The sequence below is a fragment of the Pavona decussata genome, unplaced genomic scaffold (genome assembly GCF_977016875.1).
Source record: "Pavona decussata unplaced genomic scaffold, jaPavDecu1.1 SCAFFOLD_28, whole genome shotgun sequence".
NCBI lineage: Eukaryota > Metazoa > Cnidaria > Anthozoa > Scleractinia > Agariciidae > Pavona > Pavona decussata.
This window is the reverse complement of record NW_028145451.1, coordinates 1028746-1050540: the sequence shown is the minus strand read 5'-3', so window position 1 is coordinate 1050540 and position 21795 is coordinate 1028746. Positions and strand designations below refer to the sequence as shown.

General features: G+C 36.7%; 1 protein-coding gene across 6 annotated transcripts in view; it reads right to left on the bottom strand.

Moving 5' to 3' along the window:
• LOC146484985 (mucin-like protein) overlaps positions 1-16817 on the bottom strand; it is a 37075-nt gene extending 20258 nt beyond the window's left edge. The window contains exons 1-21 of one of the 6 annotated variants that reach the window (XM_085103865.1): positions 16710-16816; positions 14644-14670; positions 13839-13868; positions 13589-13618; positions 13001-13219; positions 12437-12577; positions 11774-11803; positions 11646-11675; positions 10740-10958; positions 10191-10331; positions 9063-9092; positions 8940-8969; positions 8015-8044; positions 7763-7792; positions 7169-7387; positions 6890-7030; positions 6260-6289; positions 6129-6158; positions 5542-5571; positions 4181-4210; positions 3852-3881 (exon numbers count right to left, since the gene is read on the bottom strand). In XM_085103865.1, the coding sequence (XP_084959991.1) occupies positions 3852-3881; positions 4181-4210; positions 5542-5571; positions 6129-6158; positions 6260-6289; positions 6890-7030; positions 7169-7387; positions 7763-7792; positions 8015-8044; positions 8940-8969; positions 9063-9092; positions 10191-10331; positions 10740-10958; positions 11646-11675; positions 11774-11803; positions 12437-12577; positions 13001-13219; positions 13589-13618; positions 13839-13868; positions 14644-14670; positions 16710-16767 (1555 nt within the window). In that variant the 5' untranslated portion in view covers positions 16768-16816. Of the gene's footprint in view, positions 1-3851; positions 3882-4180; positions 4211-5541; positions 5572-6128; positions 6159-6259; positions 6290-6889; positions 7031-7168; positions 7388-7762; positions 7793-8014; positions 8045-8561; positions 8580-8939; positions 8970-9062; positions 9093-10190; positions 10332-10739; positions 10959-11645; positions 11676-11773; positions 11804-12436; positions 12578-13000; positions 13220-13588; positions 13619-13838; positions 13869-14643; positions 14671-16709 lie in introns of those variants that run through there. The other 5 variants (XM_085103867.1, XM_085103866.1, XM_085103868.1 and 2 more) reach the window with 5 other exon arrangements.
• Positions 16818-21795: the final 4978 nt, after the last annotated feature.

The window sequence follows — 21795 nt, the reverse complement described above, 5'->3', positions numbered from 1 at the left end:
AGTAAAGAACGGTATATTCCGATAATTTCACGCAATGATTATTTAATCGTAAATCGTAAATTTATTAAAAAAAAATTGATTTAAAAATGCACAAACGTAAACAACGGTTTTACCATTTCGACAGTTTGTAGCTAAAAATGAATTAACGATACAATTGTGTAAGAAAAGAACCATTGTATCATATTTGCTCCCCTTATAAGGCGCCCCTCCCCAATTAACACCGATCATGAATGTCCTTTGAAATAAATGAAATGCGCAATATGTTTGTAAGAGGTATGGCAATTTCAAGGGATATTGGAAAATGATGAAGAATGCGAGGCAAGTGCTTTTTTTACTTCTTAGTCAAGGCAACAAAGAAATACGCTTCAACTGGGTATTTTCTTTGTTTATTTTTTGTGTCTTTTCGGACCAATGAAAATGATAACTAGACTCGGAAGATAGATAGTACGTCCAAAGATGTCTCCTTTGACGTCCACAACGGGATGTGATGACGTCATATAAAGTTGAAATAGCGTCAGCATTGCCCAATGGCTGCCATCTTGGATTTCTGGATTTCCCCAAAACTTCAGAAAAGCACCAAAATTAAGCAAAAAGTATAATCAAAACCGTTAAAGAAACACTAATTTCACCTAAAAACACAAAATTTATAGTAAGAAAAGTAATTTTTTTCATTTTGAAAAGGGATTTTTCATTTTCTGACAAAAAAAAATGCCCGTCAAAACTTGGTTGCCATGGCAGCATCAATGTCAATGAACACTAGAAGACCACATAAAATCCCACATAAATTTCTGAAAAAGTCTTGAAGTTCCATGAAGTTTGCAGAAATATTAAAAAAAGTTATTCAGGTTGAAAGTCGCCGCGGCCAGAATTGCGCCCCCCCCCCCCCCCCCCCACCCACCGATCTAAATAGGGTTAAGCTCCATGCAAATATTATTACCATCATTGTTATTATCTTCGTCATCATCATCATCAACATCATTATTATTTAACTGTGATAATAAAGCCTAAGTTACAACCACAAACATGGCCTTTTCAACCCCTAATCAAATGCCAGTCCATGATTAAACGCCAACGCGAAATAAATACCCTCCCGGATCTATCCAGTTTTTGGAATAAGTACGAAATAGAACGCACAATACTTGTTTCCAACGAAAAGATAAAAAATAACTTACTGGAATCAGTGATCGGTGTTCCAAGGGTGGTAGCTACAAAAGAAAAATTGAAAAATATGACGATATTATGACTAAGTAGTGCATAGTTGTTTGGCAGTGGTATGACGCCTTAATCATATTTGAATTCGACAGACTTTACTGATAAAGTAAAGTGTACTTTAAAGCAAAGTGTACTGTAAAGTAAAGTGTACTGCTGCAAGTGTACGCAGAACCTTTTACATTTTCGTTCGTGGTCCTTTGCAGTTTATTCTTTACTGATAAAGTACGAAAATAAAATAACACAAGAGAGAAAATTAATAGTCATTTCTAGAGTCTTTAAGGCTGGTTCTCGTATAATCGCTACGATCGTTGCGACCAGTGATCCCATGCAGCGATCATATGAGAATCGCTCTGTTCGGCGATCATAGCGATCTTAATGATCGTAGCGATCACAGCGATCACGCGTTCTCATAGAAAAATTTATATCTCAACGATCGTAGCGACTGGTGTTGCGCGATCGTAACGATCATAGCGATCAAAACGACCATATAAGAATTGGTTTCTGCGAAAGTAGCAATCGTAGCGACTGGAAATATCCCATCAGAGTCATTAAAACATTGGACTTTGTATCCCATAATTCAACACAAAAATATAACTTCAGAAACATGTTAGCGATCGTAGCGATCATATAAAAATTAAAACAATCGTTACTATCGTTATCATCGCTGGGATCGCGGGTTGCATTTTGCAGCGATCACAGCGATCGTAGCGATTATATGAGAACCAGCCTTTAGGGGCCGATTACATGGCGAAATTCGGCCCAGGCTGAGATTTCAGCCCGATTTCTTGAACAAATCTTATGAAGAAAGTTTCAGCCCGTGCTGAATTTCAGCCCGGGCTAAAATTTCCAGCCCGGTTTTTGAAACCGGGCTGGAAATTTCAGCCCGGGCAAACAAGCTGAAAAACCTCATGTAATCAGAATGAAATTTCAGCCCGGGCTGAAAAGCGAGGTCACCTGGGTAGAAAAGTGACGTGGGCATGCGCAATGATTTGTTTTCAATGAAACAAGATGGCGGCTACCAGGTTTCAGTGGAATAACGGCGATAAAATCAAAAAACTTAATCGGTGCTTGGCGAATTACAAATCGAAAATGGACTACCAGAACAGTGACTTCAACGCAGATAAGGTGAAGCAATATGAAGCTGTTCGGGAAGCGATGGCCCGGATATATGAGGAGGAACCGACCTTCTTTCTTCTTTTGTTTGTGCTCCATCATCTTGTCAGCGGCCACCATCCCGAAAAATTGGAAATTGAGTGCTAACAAAAGGCTAAATTCCGAGAGAAGCAATGCCCCGATTTTCACAACTAGCTCGAATATTTGACGCCATTTTGATTTCTGTTCACTCTTCCCGCCGGCTGGCAGGCCGGGCTGAAATTCGCCATGTAATCAGCCCCTTAGTGAGCAATTTCATTGTTGTAGCTGAACTGCAGGCAATATGTAATTTAGGGCTATTTTTCTGTTTATTGTTACCACTTACATTGGTTAACGGGTGACACAGTTGTTGTACCTAGAAAAATTAAACTGTGGTGAGAAAGTTATATAGGCAAGTAAAAACTAGCGATCTAATGTTCCGACGTTTCGGCGACGTCATGAGGCCATTCTCAAAGAATGAATAATATAAGCGAGTTCAACGGAGTAAGATGTTAGATTACATAATGGAGTAATTTAAATAAATACTTTGGCGCGGATGGAATCTGTTTGTACATTCAAGCGTGCTCTTAATTGTTTGATGTACAGCATTTCGTTAATTAAACAATCAAACTTGTTCCTGCATTTTTTCAGTACTTTGAAACAGCTTATATTATTCATTCCTTGAGAATGGCGTCATGACGTCGCCGAAACGTCGGAACATTATATCGCTAGTTTTTACTTGCCTATGTATTTCCAAAGCAGTATTAATGAAAAAGTTATGGTGTAGTTATTTCGAACTTTCTATGGAAACGCCTTTATTAATGATAATTAATGTTAAAATTAATGCAATTAATGTTAAGATTGGACAATCGGTAAAAACTCGAAAAAAAATTATTGTCAGTTAGAAAATGGTTCTTAACTTAGTAACAACATAGAAAAAACTGATGTCCAGATTACAAAGTGAAAGTGTTACTGAAATATCACTTTCTATATATAAAATTAACAAAGAAACCAATTTACTGTTTAAATTCAGGCGATGGAGCAGAGGTATTGTAAGTAGCATGGTGATCGATGAGTGGGGGGGGGGGGGGGAATATTCCCTGTTATACAGATAGGAGTGTTTACTGGAAACCACTCGTAAAATTCATACGAAACTACATCCGAGACCCGTGAACCGTATTTTCCATTTCCTCACTAGTGAGGGTAGTTATGACGTCATTTCCCGCTTTTTCACGGTTGTTTGTGCAAACAATCGATGAAAATGGCAAGCGATAAATTTTTCTATATAATAAAAAGAAAATTACGTAAAATATACGCGGTGGCTTAAGGATATGATTGAATATTATTTTCTTGTATCAAAAACAATCTTTCACTCACTCGCTGCGCTCGTTCAGATCGTTTTTACCACTCGAAAATAAAATTCAAATCTTCGCGCTGCCGTGTAATATCCGCTTTATAACTGCAACACAGGAAACATATTCAGAATGGTCGAAAATATATCAACTCACTTTTGTTCACAAATGGTGCCGCAGTTGGAGCTGGAATAGAAGTAAGCAAATAGTTACATCCAAAAGAACAGTCTATGCGCGTGCCTGAATAAAGCCTACTTAGCTTTACGTAAAGGTCATATTCCATGTATATTTCGAATCTGCACTCTAGCTGACCTTTCGGACTCTCACCGCTCAAAGTAAAGTGATTTTTTTTATTTTGGTCATTGTACTTTTTTTTTCCAGTTTTTGAGGAGCCCCGGCGAATTGCGACTAAATGACGGTTATAATATGAAACGTAAACAAGATGAGAAATGTAGACAGGATAAAGAAGTGGATCAACAACTCACTTCCATTCACAGATGGTGCCGAAGTTGAAGCTACAAGAAAATAATAAAAAGATAATTTTATCGGTAAGTTTGGAAGAATAAAGGCCCGTTTAAACGGTTTGAACATTTGCTTCAACATGCGTTCAACACAGTTTTTGAACAAAATATCGGGGCGTTTGAACAAGTCGTTCAACGTTGTTGAAAGCGTAAAAAAATATTGAAAGCTTGTTGAAAGTGTCTTGAATCAAATTTAAATTGGTGTAAACTTTCATTCAACATCGATTCAACATTTCCTTTGTTCTTGAAAATGTTAAATTGCGCTGAAGCCGTTTGAACACTCCGTTCATCCAACATATGCCCAACATCCATTCAACTTTTGTTGAACGAATGTTGCGCAAATGTTGAAACCGTTTACATGGGCCTTAAACTGTGATTGCCAGAGAAGTGTGATGTTATGTTTTAAGCCTGGAGAATAAATGATAGATGTAGTTTTGCAGTCAGTGAAACAAGCCTACTCGGTTTAAAAAGAAAATCCGAGTTCTCCCAACAAGAGTCGAACTTTGGTAAGCTTCGAATTGCTATTTAACAATTATTCCACGAGCGCGCGTTGGATATGAGATGATAGATAGCCAACGAGGCGCGTAGCGCCGAGTTGGCTATAATCATCTCATATCCAACAAGCGCAAGTGGAATAATTGTTTTATTAAAAACAATCAAGAAATATTGCTAGATCTTACAGATTTCGCTGTGCAAGAACAACCAGAAGACAATTTAATGATCGTCATTTCTCGGCCATGGTATAATGGCTCATATACCATGGCCTCTAAGCCAATCAAATCCCTCGAATTGCATTACACAATGATTCATTTTTTAATAATTAACAATTATTCCACGAGCGCGCGTTGGATATGAGATGATAGATAGCCAACGAGGCGCGTAGCGCCGAGTTGGCTATAATCATCTCATATCCAACAAGCGCAAGTGGAATAATTGTTTTATTAAAAACAATCAAGAAATATTGCTAGATCTTACAGATTTCGCTGTGCAAGAACAACCAGAAGACAATTTAATGATCGTCATTTCTCGGCCATGGTATAATGGCTCATATACCATGGCCTCTAAGCCAATCAAATCCCTCGAATTGCATTACACAATGATTCATTTTTTAATAATTGCTATTAGCTAAGTTCATGTACAAACATCCTAAAGGATATGTATGTCGATGAGTGAAATTTGTGTAAGAAATGCAAAGTTATGTTTTAATTAAGCCTGGTGAAGTGATACTCCGTGACTTTATCAATGAACGAAAACATACATCTAAACTATGATTGTTGTCCAAAACTAGTATAATAGAGAGGCATAAGTAGCATGCCAAAACTTACTTTCGCTTACACTTGGTGTTGCTGTTGTAGCTAGAAAGAGATAATTATAAACAATGGTAACGATTTGTAACAAAGCTAAACGACTAGGCTAGAGTTTCACACGAATTACAATCGTGTTGAGTGTAATTCGTAACCAAGGCAAGTAGTAAATCTTTATTTAAGCAGGATGGCCCATTCAGTTTTAGGGCTGGAACGAGGCCCTGCCAAAAGTTGCAATTAATTTGCCCAATAGCCACACAAAGAATTTTGTAATAAACACTTTATTTTAATTTAGAAAGTGAATGGATGCAAATATAACCCAAACAGAGTACAGACGTGATACTTCCGATCCTAAAACATAAATTGGCCGTTAAGATAAACGAATTCAAGATAAGGGAAAATGTACCAGCTTCCTGTCGTTTACAGTTAAAGCAGCACACTCACTAACTCACTCATTCAAGTTTTAGTGAAATTACTGAAGACCCATGACTTAACTTATTTTATTTCTATGAACCTTTGCCAAGTGGTCTGCTCCCGTGGTCTAGTGTCAGAAAATATTTAACAAGAAAGCACATTTCATCCTATAAGGATATAAAAAACAGACTTACAATGGTTCATTGCAGGTCCAGGAGTTGTAGCTGAAAAACGGAGAAAAAATTTTTTTCAATAACAAATGTCAACATACCAACAATATGGAAACATATCAAACAGTTAGACACACAGGTAAATAACAACTTACTTTGGCGAACGGTTGGTTGAGAAGTGGTGCCTAAAGAAACAAAGTAGAAAATTTGCAAAAAAATATTTAGAGAACTCTGTAACCAGCTTATTCTTCAAATACTTTGCAGGTGAAAATGATTTTGTTCAGAAATTGAGTACGTCACACAAACAAGGAAACTGATTGGAAATCGCAAATCGCAAATTGATCGGCACTGATTTTAGTTTACGCTTAAAGAGGCATTCTCGAGTGGATTTTGCTATGCTTTGGTCAAATGCTTGATAAAAAAAAATGAGCAAAAGAAATTATATCAAGTCATTTCTCCTAGGAAGAAAAATCAAGAATCAGTTTCTAATATTTTCCTTCGATGTACAACTAACAGAACAACTGGTTTTTTTTTTTTTTACAATTAATTTGCAATCCATTTCAATCTTGGACATCCGCAGCAAAAGATAAACATTCTAGTTTCTACGCACTAATATTGCACTTACTAACAAAAGTGGACCATAATTTTTGGGCTGTACAAAGTGACGTTTAAAAATGTGACATTAAAACACTAAATTATTTCAAGAACTGAGCTCAATTGAACTTTAACTCGAACTGGAAGCATTCAGGGATTACAAGATACCACCCTGAGTCATGACTACTTACAGGCTATTGTTGTGGAGTTAATAGTCACACTTTCATTGTTACAGTCGTTTCCAGTGCAACACTCAATTTTGCATTCCAGTAAGGTCCAGTTGTCATATGCATTGAAGGCACGGGTTATTTGTGCACAGGCTGCTGCTTTATCTGTACCAAAAAGTAAGTTAAGTGTTAATAAACGTGTTTTTCGATACGTTTCATCCCCTACAACTACCACCCTTGCATTATTTTTAAAAAAATTATATTTCTTCTTGTAAATGTTACTTTCAAGTCAAACATTCCTACCTGTGCAGTTAATGCATCCTCGTGTAATACCAGTATGATTAGCCGTTGATCCATTGAGATACTTGTATACTCCCGCAGCCGTGTAACAGTGGGTTGTACCCAAGTTGGGGAATCGGTTAAAGGAACATTTTTGGCTCGTCTGCATATTATTACATGCCGCTACATCATCACCTGAACCCGCATCCGCGAAACAATAGTTACATGTGGCTGGGTTCGAAGCTGTAACAAAACAAACAACTTTAATTAGCACTTCACCGAAGTTAGTACCTTCCAAATAACAGCGTCGTGAGTTTTCGTGCCATTTACAGCCAACTCCCTCTTAAATTATGGAAAATTTCTTTCGAATTATCGTCAGTCTTTAAGATATCTGAAGTTATTAAAATGGTCACCACAGCATATTGCAATTTTTTGTCAGACTGTTTCGTTACGGTCCTAATGAATGTGCATGTATATGGCGGCTCAGTTTTGCGCTGCATGCTAAAAACAAATAGAAGGAATAATTTACAAACGGAAGGATATGTTTTGACATTGTGACGGCTGAGAATACTGAAACAGAAGAAACAAGTTGAATGTACATTAGTTTCTAAAACTTACTTTCATTAAAAGATGGTTCAACTGTGGCAGCTGGAAAGAAATAAAATGAACCATGTTACAAGCTTTAATCGAAAATAATGTGTAGGCTTGGGTGCTTTGCTCTAAAACTTCGAGCGCTAACAGATCTTTGTGCGTAACGTGATCAAGATCAGAATTCAGGGTTTGAAGGTGTGAATTGAAATGAGGCGCATGGATCAGGCTTTGTATTTATAATCAGTAAAGTAAGGGCAAGCATTTCAAATAGCAACTCACTCTCGTTCACAGAAGGTGCAACTGTCGAAGCTGAAGAAAAAAACAAAACAAATTTAATATCTTAGTGCAGCCTAAACACCTCAAACATGGTAAACAAATTACATGTATTATAAAACATTTCCAGCTCAGAACAACAGCTAACTGTTATTAAAGCTGGTGCAGCAGTTACAGCTGGAGAATAATAAACAAATGAAATAAATATATCTTTCTTGGCAGGTAGATTAGCCTTTTGTTTTTGAAAATACATGTGCCTTCAATTGCTGCCGGATACGTTGAGCCGAAACATTTGTTTTCCACTTCGTTCAGCGATAGCAAAAGTGGTTGTACTAAGAAAGAAACAAAAATATATCATTAACGAAATGCGGGGGTTGAAACTCACTTTTGTTATTAACTGGCGAAAAGGTTGTAGCCAAGAGATAAGGAATAACGCAATAGGATAATAAGAAATAAGTGAAATGAGGATAGTCTAGTACCGTACAAATGAGACCATGCAGTAAACTGAACTGACAAAGCAAGGAAATTAATGATAAAGGTTATAGCAACTTACTTTTATTTTCATATGGTTCAACAGTTGCTAAAAAAAAAACATAGATTACCATGGTATTGGAAAAAAATAGCACATAAAGTGTATCATGAAGCTATTATTTACGGTATGTTATTGTGTTATCAGTGTAATGCTCCTTGTTTGTCAAAAAAACAAGACTTACAAACCTGTAAGTCTGCCAAATTTTTACGAAGATCATGAGTAAGAGAGATAGACCACGTGCAACCCTAACGCTTTTTCGTGAAATAACTGAAGACCCATGCATTAATTCACTTTTTTTTCTATATAATTTGCCCTGTGGTCTGTTCCCGTGGTCTAGTGTCAGGAAATATTTAACAAGAAAGCACATTTGATTCTATAATAATATAAAAGAAGACTTACAATGGTTCATTGCAGGTCCAGGAGGTGTAGCTGAAAAAAGGAGAAAAATATGTTTTTCAATAAAAAATGTCAACATACCAACAGTATAGAAACAATCAAGCAGACAGCTTAATAACAACTTACTTTGGCGAACGGTTGGTTGAGGAGTGGTAACTAAAGAAACAAAATAAAAATTTTCAAAAAAGGTATTTAGAGAACTCTGTAATAGGCCTTATAACGGTTTTCGACGCCATTTTGACGGGTAGGCAAACAGGCTTGAAATAAGAGTGTTTGTATGGATATCCGATGTCAAATAATTATCATAAAACATCGCTTTTGAAAAATTCATGAATTGGAAACTTTTGGCACTAGGAAAAGGATTTTAAGAACAAAATTGGATGGATGTAGCTGTGACAAAAAGCGTTCAGTCGTGTTTTGAACTTTCCATACATTTCCCTGTATTTTTTCCCGCGAACTATTTTTAGCAGCAGTTCACGGCTGGTTCGCAATACAGACAAATGCATGGAAAGTTCAAAACACGACGGGGCGCTTTCTGTCACAGCTACATCCCTCCAATTTTGTTCTTAAAATCCTGTCCCTAGTGCCAAAAGTTTCCAATTCATGAATTTTTCAGAAGCGATGTTTTGTGAAAATTATTCGACATCGGATTTCCATACAAACACTGTTATTTCAAGCCTGTTTGCCTACCCGTCAAAATGGCGTCGAAAACCGTGATAAGGCCTATTCAACAAATGTTACTTTGCAGGTGAATTTGATTTTTGTTCAGAAATTGAGTACGTCACACAAACAAGGGCAGTAGCACAAAACATCAAGTAATCGCAAATTGATTGGCGCTAATTTTAGTTTACGCTTAAAGAGCCATTGTCTCACGGATTTTGATAAGCCTTGGTGAAATGTTTGATAAACTGACTTTTAAAAGATTAAAAAAAGACGAACAGAAAAAGTTTTTAATGTTTTCCTTCGATATACAACTAACAGAACAACTCTTTTTTTACAATTACTTTGCAATCCATTTCCATCCTGGACATCCGCAGCTAAAGGTACACTGTAAACAATACTAGTTCCTGTGCTCTAATATTGTACTTATCAACAAAACTGGACCATTATTTTTTGGATGTACAAAGTGACGCTTAAAAAGGTGACATTAAATCCTAAATTAACTCAAGAACTGAGCTCAATTGAGCTCTGCTTTAACACGAATTTGAAACCTTTACGGATTACAAGATACCGCCCTGAGTCATAACTACTTACAGGCTATTGTTGTGGAGTTAATAGTCACACTTTCATTGTTACAGTCGTTTCCAGTGCAACACTCAATTTTGCAGTCCAGTAAGGTCCAGTTGTCATATGCATTGAAGGCACGGGTTATTTGTGCACAGGCTGCTGCTTTATCTGTACCAAAAAGTAAGTTAAGTGTTAATAAACATGTTTTTCGAAATATGATGGCAGTAATATTTCGTATTTGAGGGTCCATGGTATGGGTGTGGACACGCTCATTACTCAGTTCTCTGCGATTAATAGGCGAATCCAAGAGGCCAGGGCTCCATACACTGTGCTGTAAATGGGAAAGATCTATTTCCGTCAAAAGGTGCTGATTAAGGCCTAAGATCAGAAAGAATCATTATACTCTTCGTGTAACAATTTTGGCCAAGTTTGGAACGAAATGAACTGTGAAAAAACCGTTGTTACACTGGGACAAATTTTCGATACGTTTCATCCCCTAAAACTACCACCCTAGCATTATTGTTAAAAATTTATATTTTTTCTTATAAATGTTACTTTTAAGTCAAACATTCCTACCTGTGCAGTTAATGCATCCTCGTGTAATACCAGTATGATTAACCGTTGATCCATTGAGATACTTGTATACTCCTCCAGCCGTGTAACAGTGGGTTGTACCCAAGTTAGGGAATCGGTTAAAGGAACATTTTTGGCTCGTCTGCATATTATTACATGCCGCTACATCATCACCTGAACCCGCATCCGCGAAACAATAGTTACATGTTGCTGGGTTCGAAGCTGTAACAAAACAAACAACTTTAATTAGCACTTCACCGAAGTTAGTACCTTCCAAATAACAGCGTCGTGAGTTAACGTGCCATTTACAGCCAACTCTCTCTGAAATTATGGAAAATTTCTTTCGAATGCGGGGGTTGAATCTCACTTTTATTACTAACTGGCGAAAAGGTTGTAGCCAATTAAGAGATAAGGAATAATGCAATACAATAATAAGAAATAAGGCAAATGAGGATACAGTCTAATACCGTGCAAATGAAACTAGTAAACTGAACTGACAAAGCAAGGAAATTCAGGATAGAGTTTAAAATGGTGCAACAGTTGCTGAGAAAAAAAACAACATAGATTGCCATGGCATTGGTCAAAATAGCACATAGGGTGTATCATGAAGCTATTATTTACGGTATGTTATTGAGTTATCGGTGTAATGCTACTTGTTTGTCAAAAAAACAACAAGATTTACAAGCCTGTAAGTCTGCCAAATTTTTACGAAGATCATGAGTAAAGCCTTAGGAGATAGACTACGTGCACCCCATAACGCTTTTAGTGAAACAACTGCAGAACCATGCCTTAAATTAGTTTGTTTCTATGAAACTTTGCCGGGTGGTCTGTTCCCGTGGTCTAGTGTCAGAAAATATTTAAAAAGAAATTACATTTCATCCTATAAGGATATATAAATAAAATACTTACAATGGTTCATAACAGGTCCAGGAGTTGTAGCTGAAAAAAGGAAGAAAAGCATATTTTCAATAAAATGTCAACCAACCAACCAACAGTATGAAAACAATTCAAAAGCAGACAGCTTAATAACAACTTACTTTGGTGAACGGTTGGTTGAGGAGTGGTAGCTAAAGAAACAAAGTAGAAAATTTAAAAAAAAAGATACTTAGGGAACTCTGTGATTCTCATTGTGCGAAATCAGCTTTTTCAGCAAATATGTTACTTTCCAGGTACAAGTGATTATTGTACAGAAATTGAGTACCTCACACAAACAAGGACGGTAGCGCAAAACATCAAGCAATTGCAAATTGAATGCCACTGATTTTAGTTTACGCTTAAAAGCATTGTCTCGACGATTTTCCTATGCTTTAGTCAAATGTTTTATAAACTATCTTTTTTTAACAAATTAGAAAAAAGCGCATCGGAATTATATCAAGTGATTTCTTTTAGGAAGGAAAATCAGGAATCAGTTTTTAATGTTTTACTTCGATATACACAGAACAACTCTTTTTTTTAATTTAATTTGCAATCCATTTCCATCCTGGACATCCGCAGCTAAAGATAAACAATACTAGTTCCTGCGCATTAAAATTTTACTTATTAACAAAACTGGACCATTATTTTTTGGATGTACAAAGTGACGCTTAAAAAGGTGACATTAAAACACTAAATTATCTCAAGAAATGAGCTCAATTGAACTTTAACTAGAACTGGAAGCAGTCACGGATTACAAGATACCGCCCTGAATCATGACTACTTACAGGCTATTGTTGTGGAGTTAATAGTCACACTTCCATTGTTACAGTCGTTTCCAGTGCAACACTCAATTTTGCATTCCAGTAAGGTCCAGTTGTCATATGCATTAAAGGCGCGTATTATTTTTTCACAGGCTTCTGCTTTGTCTGTACCAAAAAGTAAGTTAAGTGTTAATAAACATGTTTCTCGAAATATGATGGCAGTAATAGTTCGGATTTGAGGGTCCATGGTATGGGTAAGGACACTCATTACCCAGTTCTGTGCGATTAATTGCCAAAATCATGGTGTTCCCCATACGCTGTACATGTGCTGTCAATTGAAAAGATCTATTGCGGACAAAAAGTGCTGAATTTTGCCTGAGTTCCCGAGAGATCATTATACTTTTTTGTGGAGCAATTTTTTCTAAGTTTGAAGCAAAACAAGCGATTAAAAAACCATTGTTACATTGAAACAAATTTTATAATCAGCGTTTCTATACGTTTAATCCCCAACAACTACCACCCTAGCCTTATTTTTTAAAATTTTTATTTCTTCTTAAAAAATTTTATTTCCAAGTCAAACATTCCTACCTGTGCAGTTGACACATCCTCGTGTAATACCAGTATGATTAACCGTTGATCCATTGAGATACTTGTATCTCAATGCAGCCGTGTAACAGTGGGTTGTACCCAAGTTGGGGACCCGGTGAAAGGAACATTTTTGGCTTCTCTGCATTTTGTTACATGCTGCTACATCATCACCTGAACCCGCATTCGCGAAACAGAAGTTACATGTTTCTAGGTTCGAAGCTATAACAAAAAAAAAAGAAAAAACAGCAGTAAGAAGCACTTCATTGAAGTAAGCAATTTCAAAATATAAGCTTAGTGAGTATTTCCGCCGTTTAAAGTCAACTCCCTCATAATCTGTGGATAATTTCTTTCGAATTACTGTTAGTGATTAAGATTTTTAAAGTTATTGAAACTGTTACTACCGGCGCATTGTATGTTTTTGTTATTATTATTCATTACGGTCCTAATAAATGTACATGGCGACTGTTGCTGAGAATAAATAGAAGGAATTATTTAGAAACGGAAGGATGTGTTTGACATTGTCTACGCTGAGAATAATGAAACAGAAGAAACTTGTAAGGTCAATGTAAATTGGTTTCTAAAACTTACTTTTATTAAAAGATGGTTCAATTGTGGCAGCTGCAAAGAAATAAAATGAACCATGTTACAAGCTTTAATCTAAAATAATAAGTAGGTTTGGGTGCTTTGCTCTTAAACTGCAAGCGCTTACAGATCTTTGTGCGAAACGGGGTGAAGATCGGAATTCAGGGTTTGAAAGGTGTGAATTTAGTGAAATGAGGCGCATCGATCTTTGTATTTTAAATCGTCGTAAGAGCAAACATTTCAAATAGCAACTCACTCTCGTTCACAGATGGTGGAACTGTCGGAGCTGAAGAAGAAAAAAGTAAACAAATTAAAACCCTAGTGCAGCCCAAATACCTCAAATATGGTTAATGGTTAAAGAAAATTATATATACTTATTATGAAAAATGTTCAGCTCAGAGTAACGTGCTAACTGTTATTAAAGCTGGTGCAGCAGTTACAGCTGGAGAATAATATAAAACACACTAAATAAATATGTTTTTTTTTTAAAGCAGGCGAGATTAGCCTCTTGGTCAGAGGTAGGAAAATCTTTGTAGGAAGAAAGAAATGAAAATATATATTATATTAAGGAATTGCAGGGATAACATGCTGCTTTCGTTATTGACTGGCGCAACGTTGTAGCTAAGAGATAAGGAACAATAAGATAAGATAATAATAAAAAGCACCTATAAGGACATAGTCTAGTACCGCGTGGGGGTACCCCCTATAATGGCCTATACGGGGAGGCTCTGCCCGAAAGGGGTATCTTTTTCACGCTTCAGGTATATGAAAGGGTAGGGAAATCTGTCATTTGGGTATTTAAAAGGGCCTTTAATTAGTTTTCCAATGGTAGGTATACGGAAGGGGTACCATTTGTCTAGAAGGTATACGAAAGGGATACCTTTTCTGCCAAAAATGTTATATAAAAGGGTAAGGGGTCGGCCCTCGGGGTGGAACCTCCCCGTATTAATTTTTTTTTTTAGTATCCCCAAGGGGGAGGGGGGGGTTGGGTCCGTGCAAATGAAAACAAATAAACTGAACTGATACAGCAAGTAATTCAGGCGAAAAAGTTAACAACTTACTTTTATTTTCATACGGTGAAACAATTGCTGAAAACAAAAAAGACATATAGATTGAAGTAGATTGTCGTGAAATTGGACACAATAGCAGATAGACTGGTGAATTCAAAATGGCGGTGTATGCTGGAGCAGTTCACTAAATCAGCATTCCGACCAGAACAGCTTTCATTAAGGACTGGAGAATATTTATAACTATGAAATAAGAGTCGCGACAGCACCATCAAATGGTCGAATGGTTAGAGGCGCCAACTGGTAATCTGGAGGCACCAGGCTCGAGTCCCCTCTCTAACCATTAGCTTATGTTTTATGTTTGATTACACAAGCTTCTAGCCTTAAATATAACCGTGTATAAATAAATTTACTTTACTTTACTTTACTTTTACTTTTATTTTAATTTGGTTCATGTTACGTTATACTCCGTGTCTCATTACTTGCTTAGAGTGCTATAGATGGCACGCTAAGCGTGACAACGAGCACTCGCGAGTAAACAATAAAGGCTTTGCTTGCCAATACTGACGTTTTCCAAAAACCCTCTTTACGTCAAAGTTTTAAGTACTAGAAAATTATCAGTACGTGGTTGTTAGTACGTGCTTAGTTTTCAGTACACTGAAAACTATAAATAAAAGCATCGCGATGAAAGGAAACAACATGATTGACCTGTACTGACGGGGGTGAGATTTTGTACGGTTATGGCACCGAAATGCTGTGTGAAAAAACACTTCAACAAAAAGCTGAATGAGAAAGGCATATTGGAATGGAAATACCATGATATAGCTCACGTTCCCTCGACTATGAATAATTAATGACTAACTATGATGTAAGGGTACTCAGCCGGCTTGTAGTTGGATTGTCTCATGTTGAAAGGTTGTCGAAATTGGTGTTTTCAAAACTACCTACGAGAACTAATAAATGAGAGACCATCGCAGTGATCTACGCAACTTAATGACTGCGAAAAGAAAACCAAGAAAAAAAATTCAGGCTTAAACGATTTATTTCTCCTGAATTTATTCTTACTTTCTTTCGCAAGCGTAAGGTCTCAATTTTTTTTTTTATTTAATCAAATTCTAAATAACATCAAATTTCACGAGATAATCTAATGATTTTGAGGTCAGCTAAAAACAGAATTCGAGCTCATTCCTTGAAATAAACCGCCTGATATATCATACATTGTCTCTAATAACTAATTACATATAGACAAAGACAAATTAAATTACAATAAGAAATTGCATTAATTTATCATAATAGAAGGGAATCAATTCCTTACAAGAGATTGACAAGATGCGTGACTCCCTAATATTACGAGGTTCCTTTTTCTATTGGCTGCAAACCCGAACAAAAGAGGATTTGTTTAAACCTTCTGTTCTAATGAAAGGGACATCAAGTGTTTCTCAGTGGCTTGTCGCAAGAGCGAAACGATACATAATCCAAACTCTTTAAAGTGCATATATTCTTAAAACACTTTAAAAATTAATTAATTTCCCTACGATATTGCAAGGTAATAAATTTCATTTACTAAGACGCTCGTGCACAGAGAAATCCTTGCTAAAAATAAATCTCTTTGCCCTTTGTTGGATTTGTTCTAAGTTGGTAATGTTTGTTTTAGTAAAAGGCGAACATACCACGTTAGCATATGCTAGGCGCGACCGAATTTCAGTTATGTAAAGTAATTTTTCAGTTCTAATAGTTATGAATTCGTTCATCCGCAGTTCAAATATATGAGTTCAGTTCATATATTTAGCGTCCACATGAATCAAGAAACTGTTGCTATAGGAGAGCCGGATGTATTGGACTCATTAATCTACTTTTTTTATTAAGCGCAGTTTTTGTTTCTTGAAAGTAATTGGCGAGCTAAAGTAATGTTGAATTGTACAGATATAAATTAAACTACCAGCCGACCTTAGCACTAGATGTAAGTTATTTTAGTTTGCTTTCCGGTTTGTTGAAGCGATCGCAAAATCCTGAGACCATTTATTCGTTTTTCTGATCCGAAAAGAAAGTTTCGGTAACAATAAAACGGCATAATAATTCTTACATGTTAAAGATGATTTTAACGGCATTGGTACACTTACCATAGAAGAAGCAATAGAAACTGACAAGGGTAACATAGAGCGCTTTAGCGTTAGCCATGATGACGGTTTCTGTACATACCAAACTTTGTGCTTGAATGACTGAGAGAATATTCTGTGCGTTAAAGAACGCCTGATCGCAGGTTACGGTTTATATAACTCATTGTTCCGGTACGGTGAGAGGAAACTTGGTAAACGTATGCGGATCACGAATTATTAAACAAATTTGAAAACTGTCTTTTCATTCTTTTAGTTTCCTTCCAAACAAGAAGTTATATAAACCACAATATAAAAAATCTGGTACATGGATTCTTATGAAATGTTCAACCATTTTTACTGCGAACGTGAAAACGTTTCGTAGAGCACGTTCCTTGTATTTCCTGTTTTGTTGTGTTTGCAGTCTCACTATGACAAACATCAGAAAAATGTTAAGTGCTGAGACAACTGGGCCACTATCTCCGTTATCAGGAGAACTTTCTAGCCCTAAAGATTATAATTGTATTATAAACGGGCATAATAGATTAGCTGTGTTCTCCGGCTCTGAATATTTAACAGTTATAGACAACCAGGCAAACATATTGAACCGACGAAACACTTGGTTCGATTATGTCGTTTCCTGTCTTTCTTTTCTTGTTTCATTTTCTTATTTGCAGACGACACAAATTTATTTATTTTGCACACAGATCCAGATTTCCTAAACTGTTAAACTGGTTTAGTGCAAATAGACTATTTCTGAACTTAACTAAGACAAATTTTATGGAATTTCAACCACGGCAGGAAAAGCATTCTTCCAACTTTAGCGATGTTATAATTGAGAGAAAAATTGCACACGTCAATGAAACAGCCTTTCTTGGGGTAAGTCCTAAATGAAAACTTAACTTGTAAGTCTCATCTGATCGAGCCTAGCAATTAAAATTTCTAAATCCATAGTTATAATTTTTAGATCTAGTTTCCTCCTTTCAACACCAAGGTCAGTTTATGTTCTCGTTTAAAGATTCTATTCTCCCTCGGAAATTTTTTTACAACATTTCTACAACAAACAACCAAATTCATAATTACAATACAAGGCACGCAAACTCCTTTCGTCTACCATTATGTAGAACAAATATCCTGCAATTCTCTGTTTTTTATCAAGGTCCAAAATTTTTTTAACTCTCTCTCTCCTGAGATTACTGGCTCTTCATCTCTTGCGTCCTTTAGGAAAAAACTTAAAAGGTGGTTCTATTAACATCAACTACTTATGATAAGTGTGTACAAATATGACTTGTCAATACTTTATTTTATTATATGGCTAGCTCCGCGAACGGGCAAGATGAGTCAAATCCTGTACTGTGATTTGCTACCCGAGCGGGCAAGATGGAGCTATCTTGCCCGCTCGGGATTACCTGTTGCCCGTCCACTTGGCATCGAAAGTTTAATCCCGAGCTACAATGCAATCTTTTCTTGGACTTTATCGTTGTTCTAAGAGAAAATGCTCACTAAAATTTTTGGTAAACTCTCAACATTTACCTAAAGGAAAGGAAAGAGAATGGAATCATCCTGGCCCCAGTCGTTCAAAGAGCGGATAACTTTATCCACTGGAAAAGTCGCTATCCAGCGGAGCAAATATACTCCAATCAATGCTTTTGGCAAGTTTTCCACACAATCCCATACTTAAATTTGACTTATGCTTCTACTCTATTCACAAATTATAGGACTATTGTGAAAATCTTGCACACATTTTATCTGCCGGATAGCGAACTATCCAGTGGATAAAATTATCCGCCCTTTAAACAACTGGGGCCTGGTGTATAAATTTTGTTTCAGCTACAATGAATGTGAGTTGAATCAGTGAGTTGCTTTGTGTGTAGATAGATTGATTTTGTAAAACTTATTGTCTTAAGTCGAGTACTAAATTGATTAGTTCTCTAGGTTTGCAATGACTGTATTTAAATCATAGCGTAGTGAAAGTTGCGTTAAGCATTTAGAGCAGTTAAGAAAAGTTTTTTTTTTTCAAGCAGTTAAGAAAAGTTTGCCAAAGAAGCTCTCGTTTTTAATTTGATATAAACATTAAAATCTTTTCAACGTTTGGTCGGGTTTTCTGATTAACCCGCTCTATTTCTCGGCTTTTGTTTGCATATAATTTCAAAATATTTTTTTTTTCATTCAAGAATTATTGATTGGAGGCCAAGGGCGGGGGAGAGCACTCCATACCGCCTGGCACTTTTTTTGTATCAGAATCATCTAACAAAAATTGACGTCACATCCGGTCAAATTGGCGCCCAGCAGCCTGTCTTGGCGCTGTCAAATGATGGCATCTGGGTCGGGCATGATTTCTTCGGATTTTTGAGCCATCAGTATCAGGAATTGTGAACTGTGGATATGAAAGATGTTGTCAAGATATTGCTTCGACTTCATGAACAAGGGTTTTCCAAGGAAGTGATTTTTTTCTATTGTTTTGACGGAAAATACGAGACAGCTAAGCGTCGTGTCATGGCGAGAACTTCACACTTTCAAAACGAATGACGTTCAGACTTTTGGCTCTTGCGGCTTCTGATCGTTCGAAAGCTAAAATTGTAATAGCCTATCCCGTGTGCAACATAATGGAGCAGACATCGTCAGTCATAATTTGCAGTGTTAACATCGTGAATCTAATTATCTCTCGACGTGAAGTGTTGGAAGCCTGTGTCATTGACGCTGTTCCAATTGTCTTCGTTGTAAGGGAATCGTAATCTACGAGGTTAGAAAATGTAGTTATCTTCATTTCCAGTTCTTTTCTGCTGACATGAGTACCTTTACATTTGCGCTTTAGAGTAATAAGTCGGTTTTGTGCTTCGTAGTTCTTTAATAAAGACGCAAGAGGCTTTTTTATACATCTGTACTATAATTATGCACATGCGACGTCAAATTGTGGTAAGGGAGTGTTCATTATTTATGGGGAGGGGGGCTGGCAAATGGGGAAACGGAACGTTTGAAACTTTTTGTAACCCCCTCAATGATGAAGGATAACTTTTTTTGCCCCCCCCCCCCCCCCTCAGCTAGAACATGTAAACGTTTTTTACCCCCACCCCCCCCCCCCACCCCCCAATGATGCATTTATTATTATCAAACCAAACTCTCATCCTCCACTTAGCGCTTTACTCGTCTGCCTTTTGCTTGCTCCACTAGCAGTAGAAGAAACTATTACGTATGTTAATGTACAGGTTGAAGTGATGCAGAGTGTAATCACTAGTCTGGAAAATACCACAAGGCAGCTAAAGAGGGTGTTTGTGCAACTGGCAGACACTCAAAAACAAGTGGAGTGAGTAGGAGGCAGAAAGAGGCCAAGAGAAAGGCAAAACAGAGGAAAGAAAAAAGAAATGGACTGTGCCGAGCTGCAGTTGTGGAGTCCTTGACTGGGGAAAGTGCCGAAGAAGTTATATTGCCACTGCCAGATGAAATGATCTGCCAGCAAAACACTGACAGCCTTCACCCAACCGTTCAAGTGAAAGGCCTAGATCAACTTAATTCTGAGGGCGGCCTATCTAGATCTGTTGGTGCAGCTAGTGAAATCCAAACATATCTAACTAGCAATTCCATTGAATGGAACCCATTTGCTGTGTAAACTATTGGTGTGAGATTATGGTTTGATTTATAATGGTAATTGAACTGAGTGGAGTGCAATTTGGTCTGAAATCATACGCGTGATTTCAAAATCGAACGAGCGCGCAGCGCGAGTTTGATTTGAAATCACAGCCTTCATATTGACCTTGAGGCGGCCGATGTTTTATCTATTTTTTAAGCAAAACTGAAAACTGTTTTGAAGGACTTTGCCTAACTTCAAACCTTGTTTTTATGTTGTACTCGATAATTTGACTTTTTTTAATATGAGTAACATACTTGCTTTTTATTTATTTTGTATTTTGTTAGGTTATGTATTTAGTTAGGTTAGGAGGACTCCACTGAAAACCACCTTGGTGAGTTGGTTATTATTATTATTGTTATTATTATTATTATTATTATTAATATTATTATTATTATTATTATTATTATTATTATTATTATTATTATTATTATTATTATTATTATGCCCAGTAAAACTATCTGTATGCACAGTATAAGAAGCACCACAGGGCGCGTAGCGTAACCTGTGAGCCAAGCGAAACTTAAAATATCACGTAACTGAATTATTATTATTATTATTATTATTATTATTATTATTATTATTATTATTATTATAATAGTTTTAATAGACGATGAGAAGTCCAAAGACTACTGCAAAGCTGACACAACGTAATATAAAACAATATTTCGGCTGGCCAAACCAGCCTTCTTCAGGTTTAGATGTTACTAAATTATATAAATGAAATTATTAAAAACTGCATCATTGTATAATGCAATTCGAGGGATTTGATTGGCTTAGCGGCCATGGTATATGAGCAATTATACCATGGCCGAGAAATGGCGACCATTAAATTGCCTTCTGGTCGTTCTTGCACAGCGAAATCAGTAAGATCTAGCAATATTTCTCGGTTGTTTTTAATAAAACAATTATTCCACTTGCGCTTGTTGGATATGAGATGATTATAGCCAACTCGGCGCTACGCGCCTCGTTGGCTATCTATCATCTCATATCCAACGCGCGCTCGTGGAATAATTGTTAATTACAATATTATATTATGGAGGATGTTGCAATACATGGGAGCGGCGGAAATGACGTTTACAAGGTGGTACCAAAGGATAAGGAAATAAGTAAAATAAAATAAAAAAATTACAATTCATCACGTCTATTCAAACCGTGGGGTTCCAAGGTCCCCGCTAAATCTATAAGAAAAGACTCTCTGGCTTTTCTGATTGAATCACGTGAGGAGTGGATAACTTTAAGTGGTATTAGTTGCATGTCAGTGTGGCAGTAGTTAGGTTGAGAAAGAAAATGTTCAGAAACAGTGGTTGGTTTGGATGTAATGTTAGTTTTGTCAACTGGGCGTCTATGTTCGTTGAATCTGTCTTTGAGACGTCGCTTAGTTTCACCTATGTATTGTAAATGGCAGCGGTTACATTGTACCATGTAGATTAAATTTTTGGTGTTACAGGTTATGTGTGAAGTGATGTTACGGGTTTCGCCTGTGGA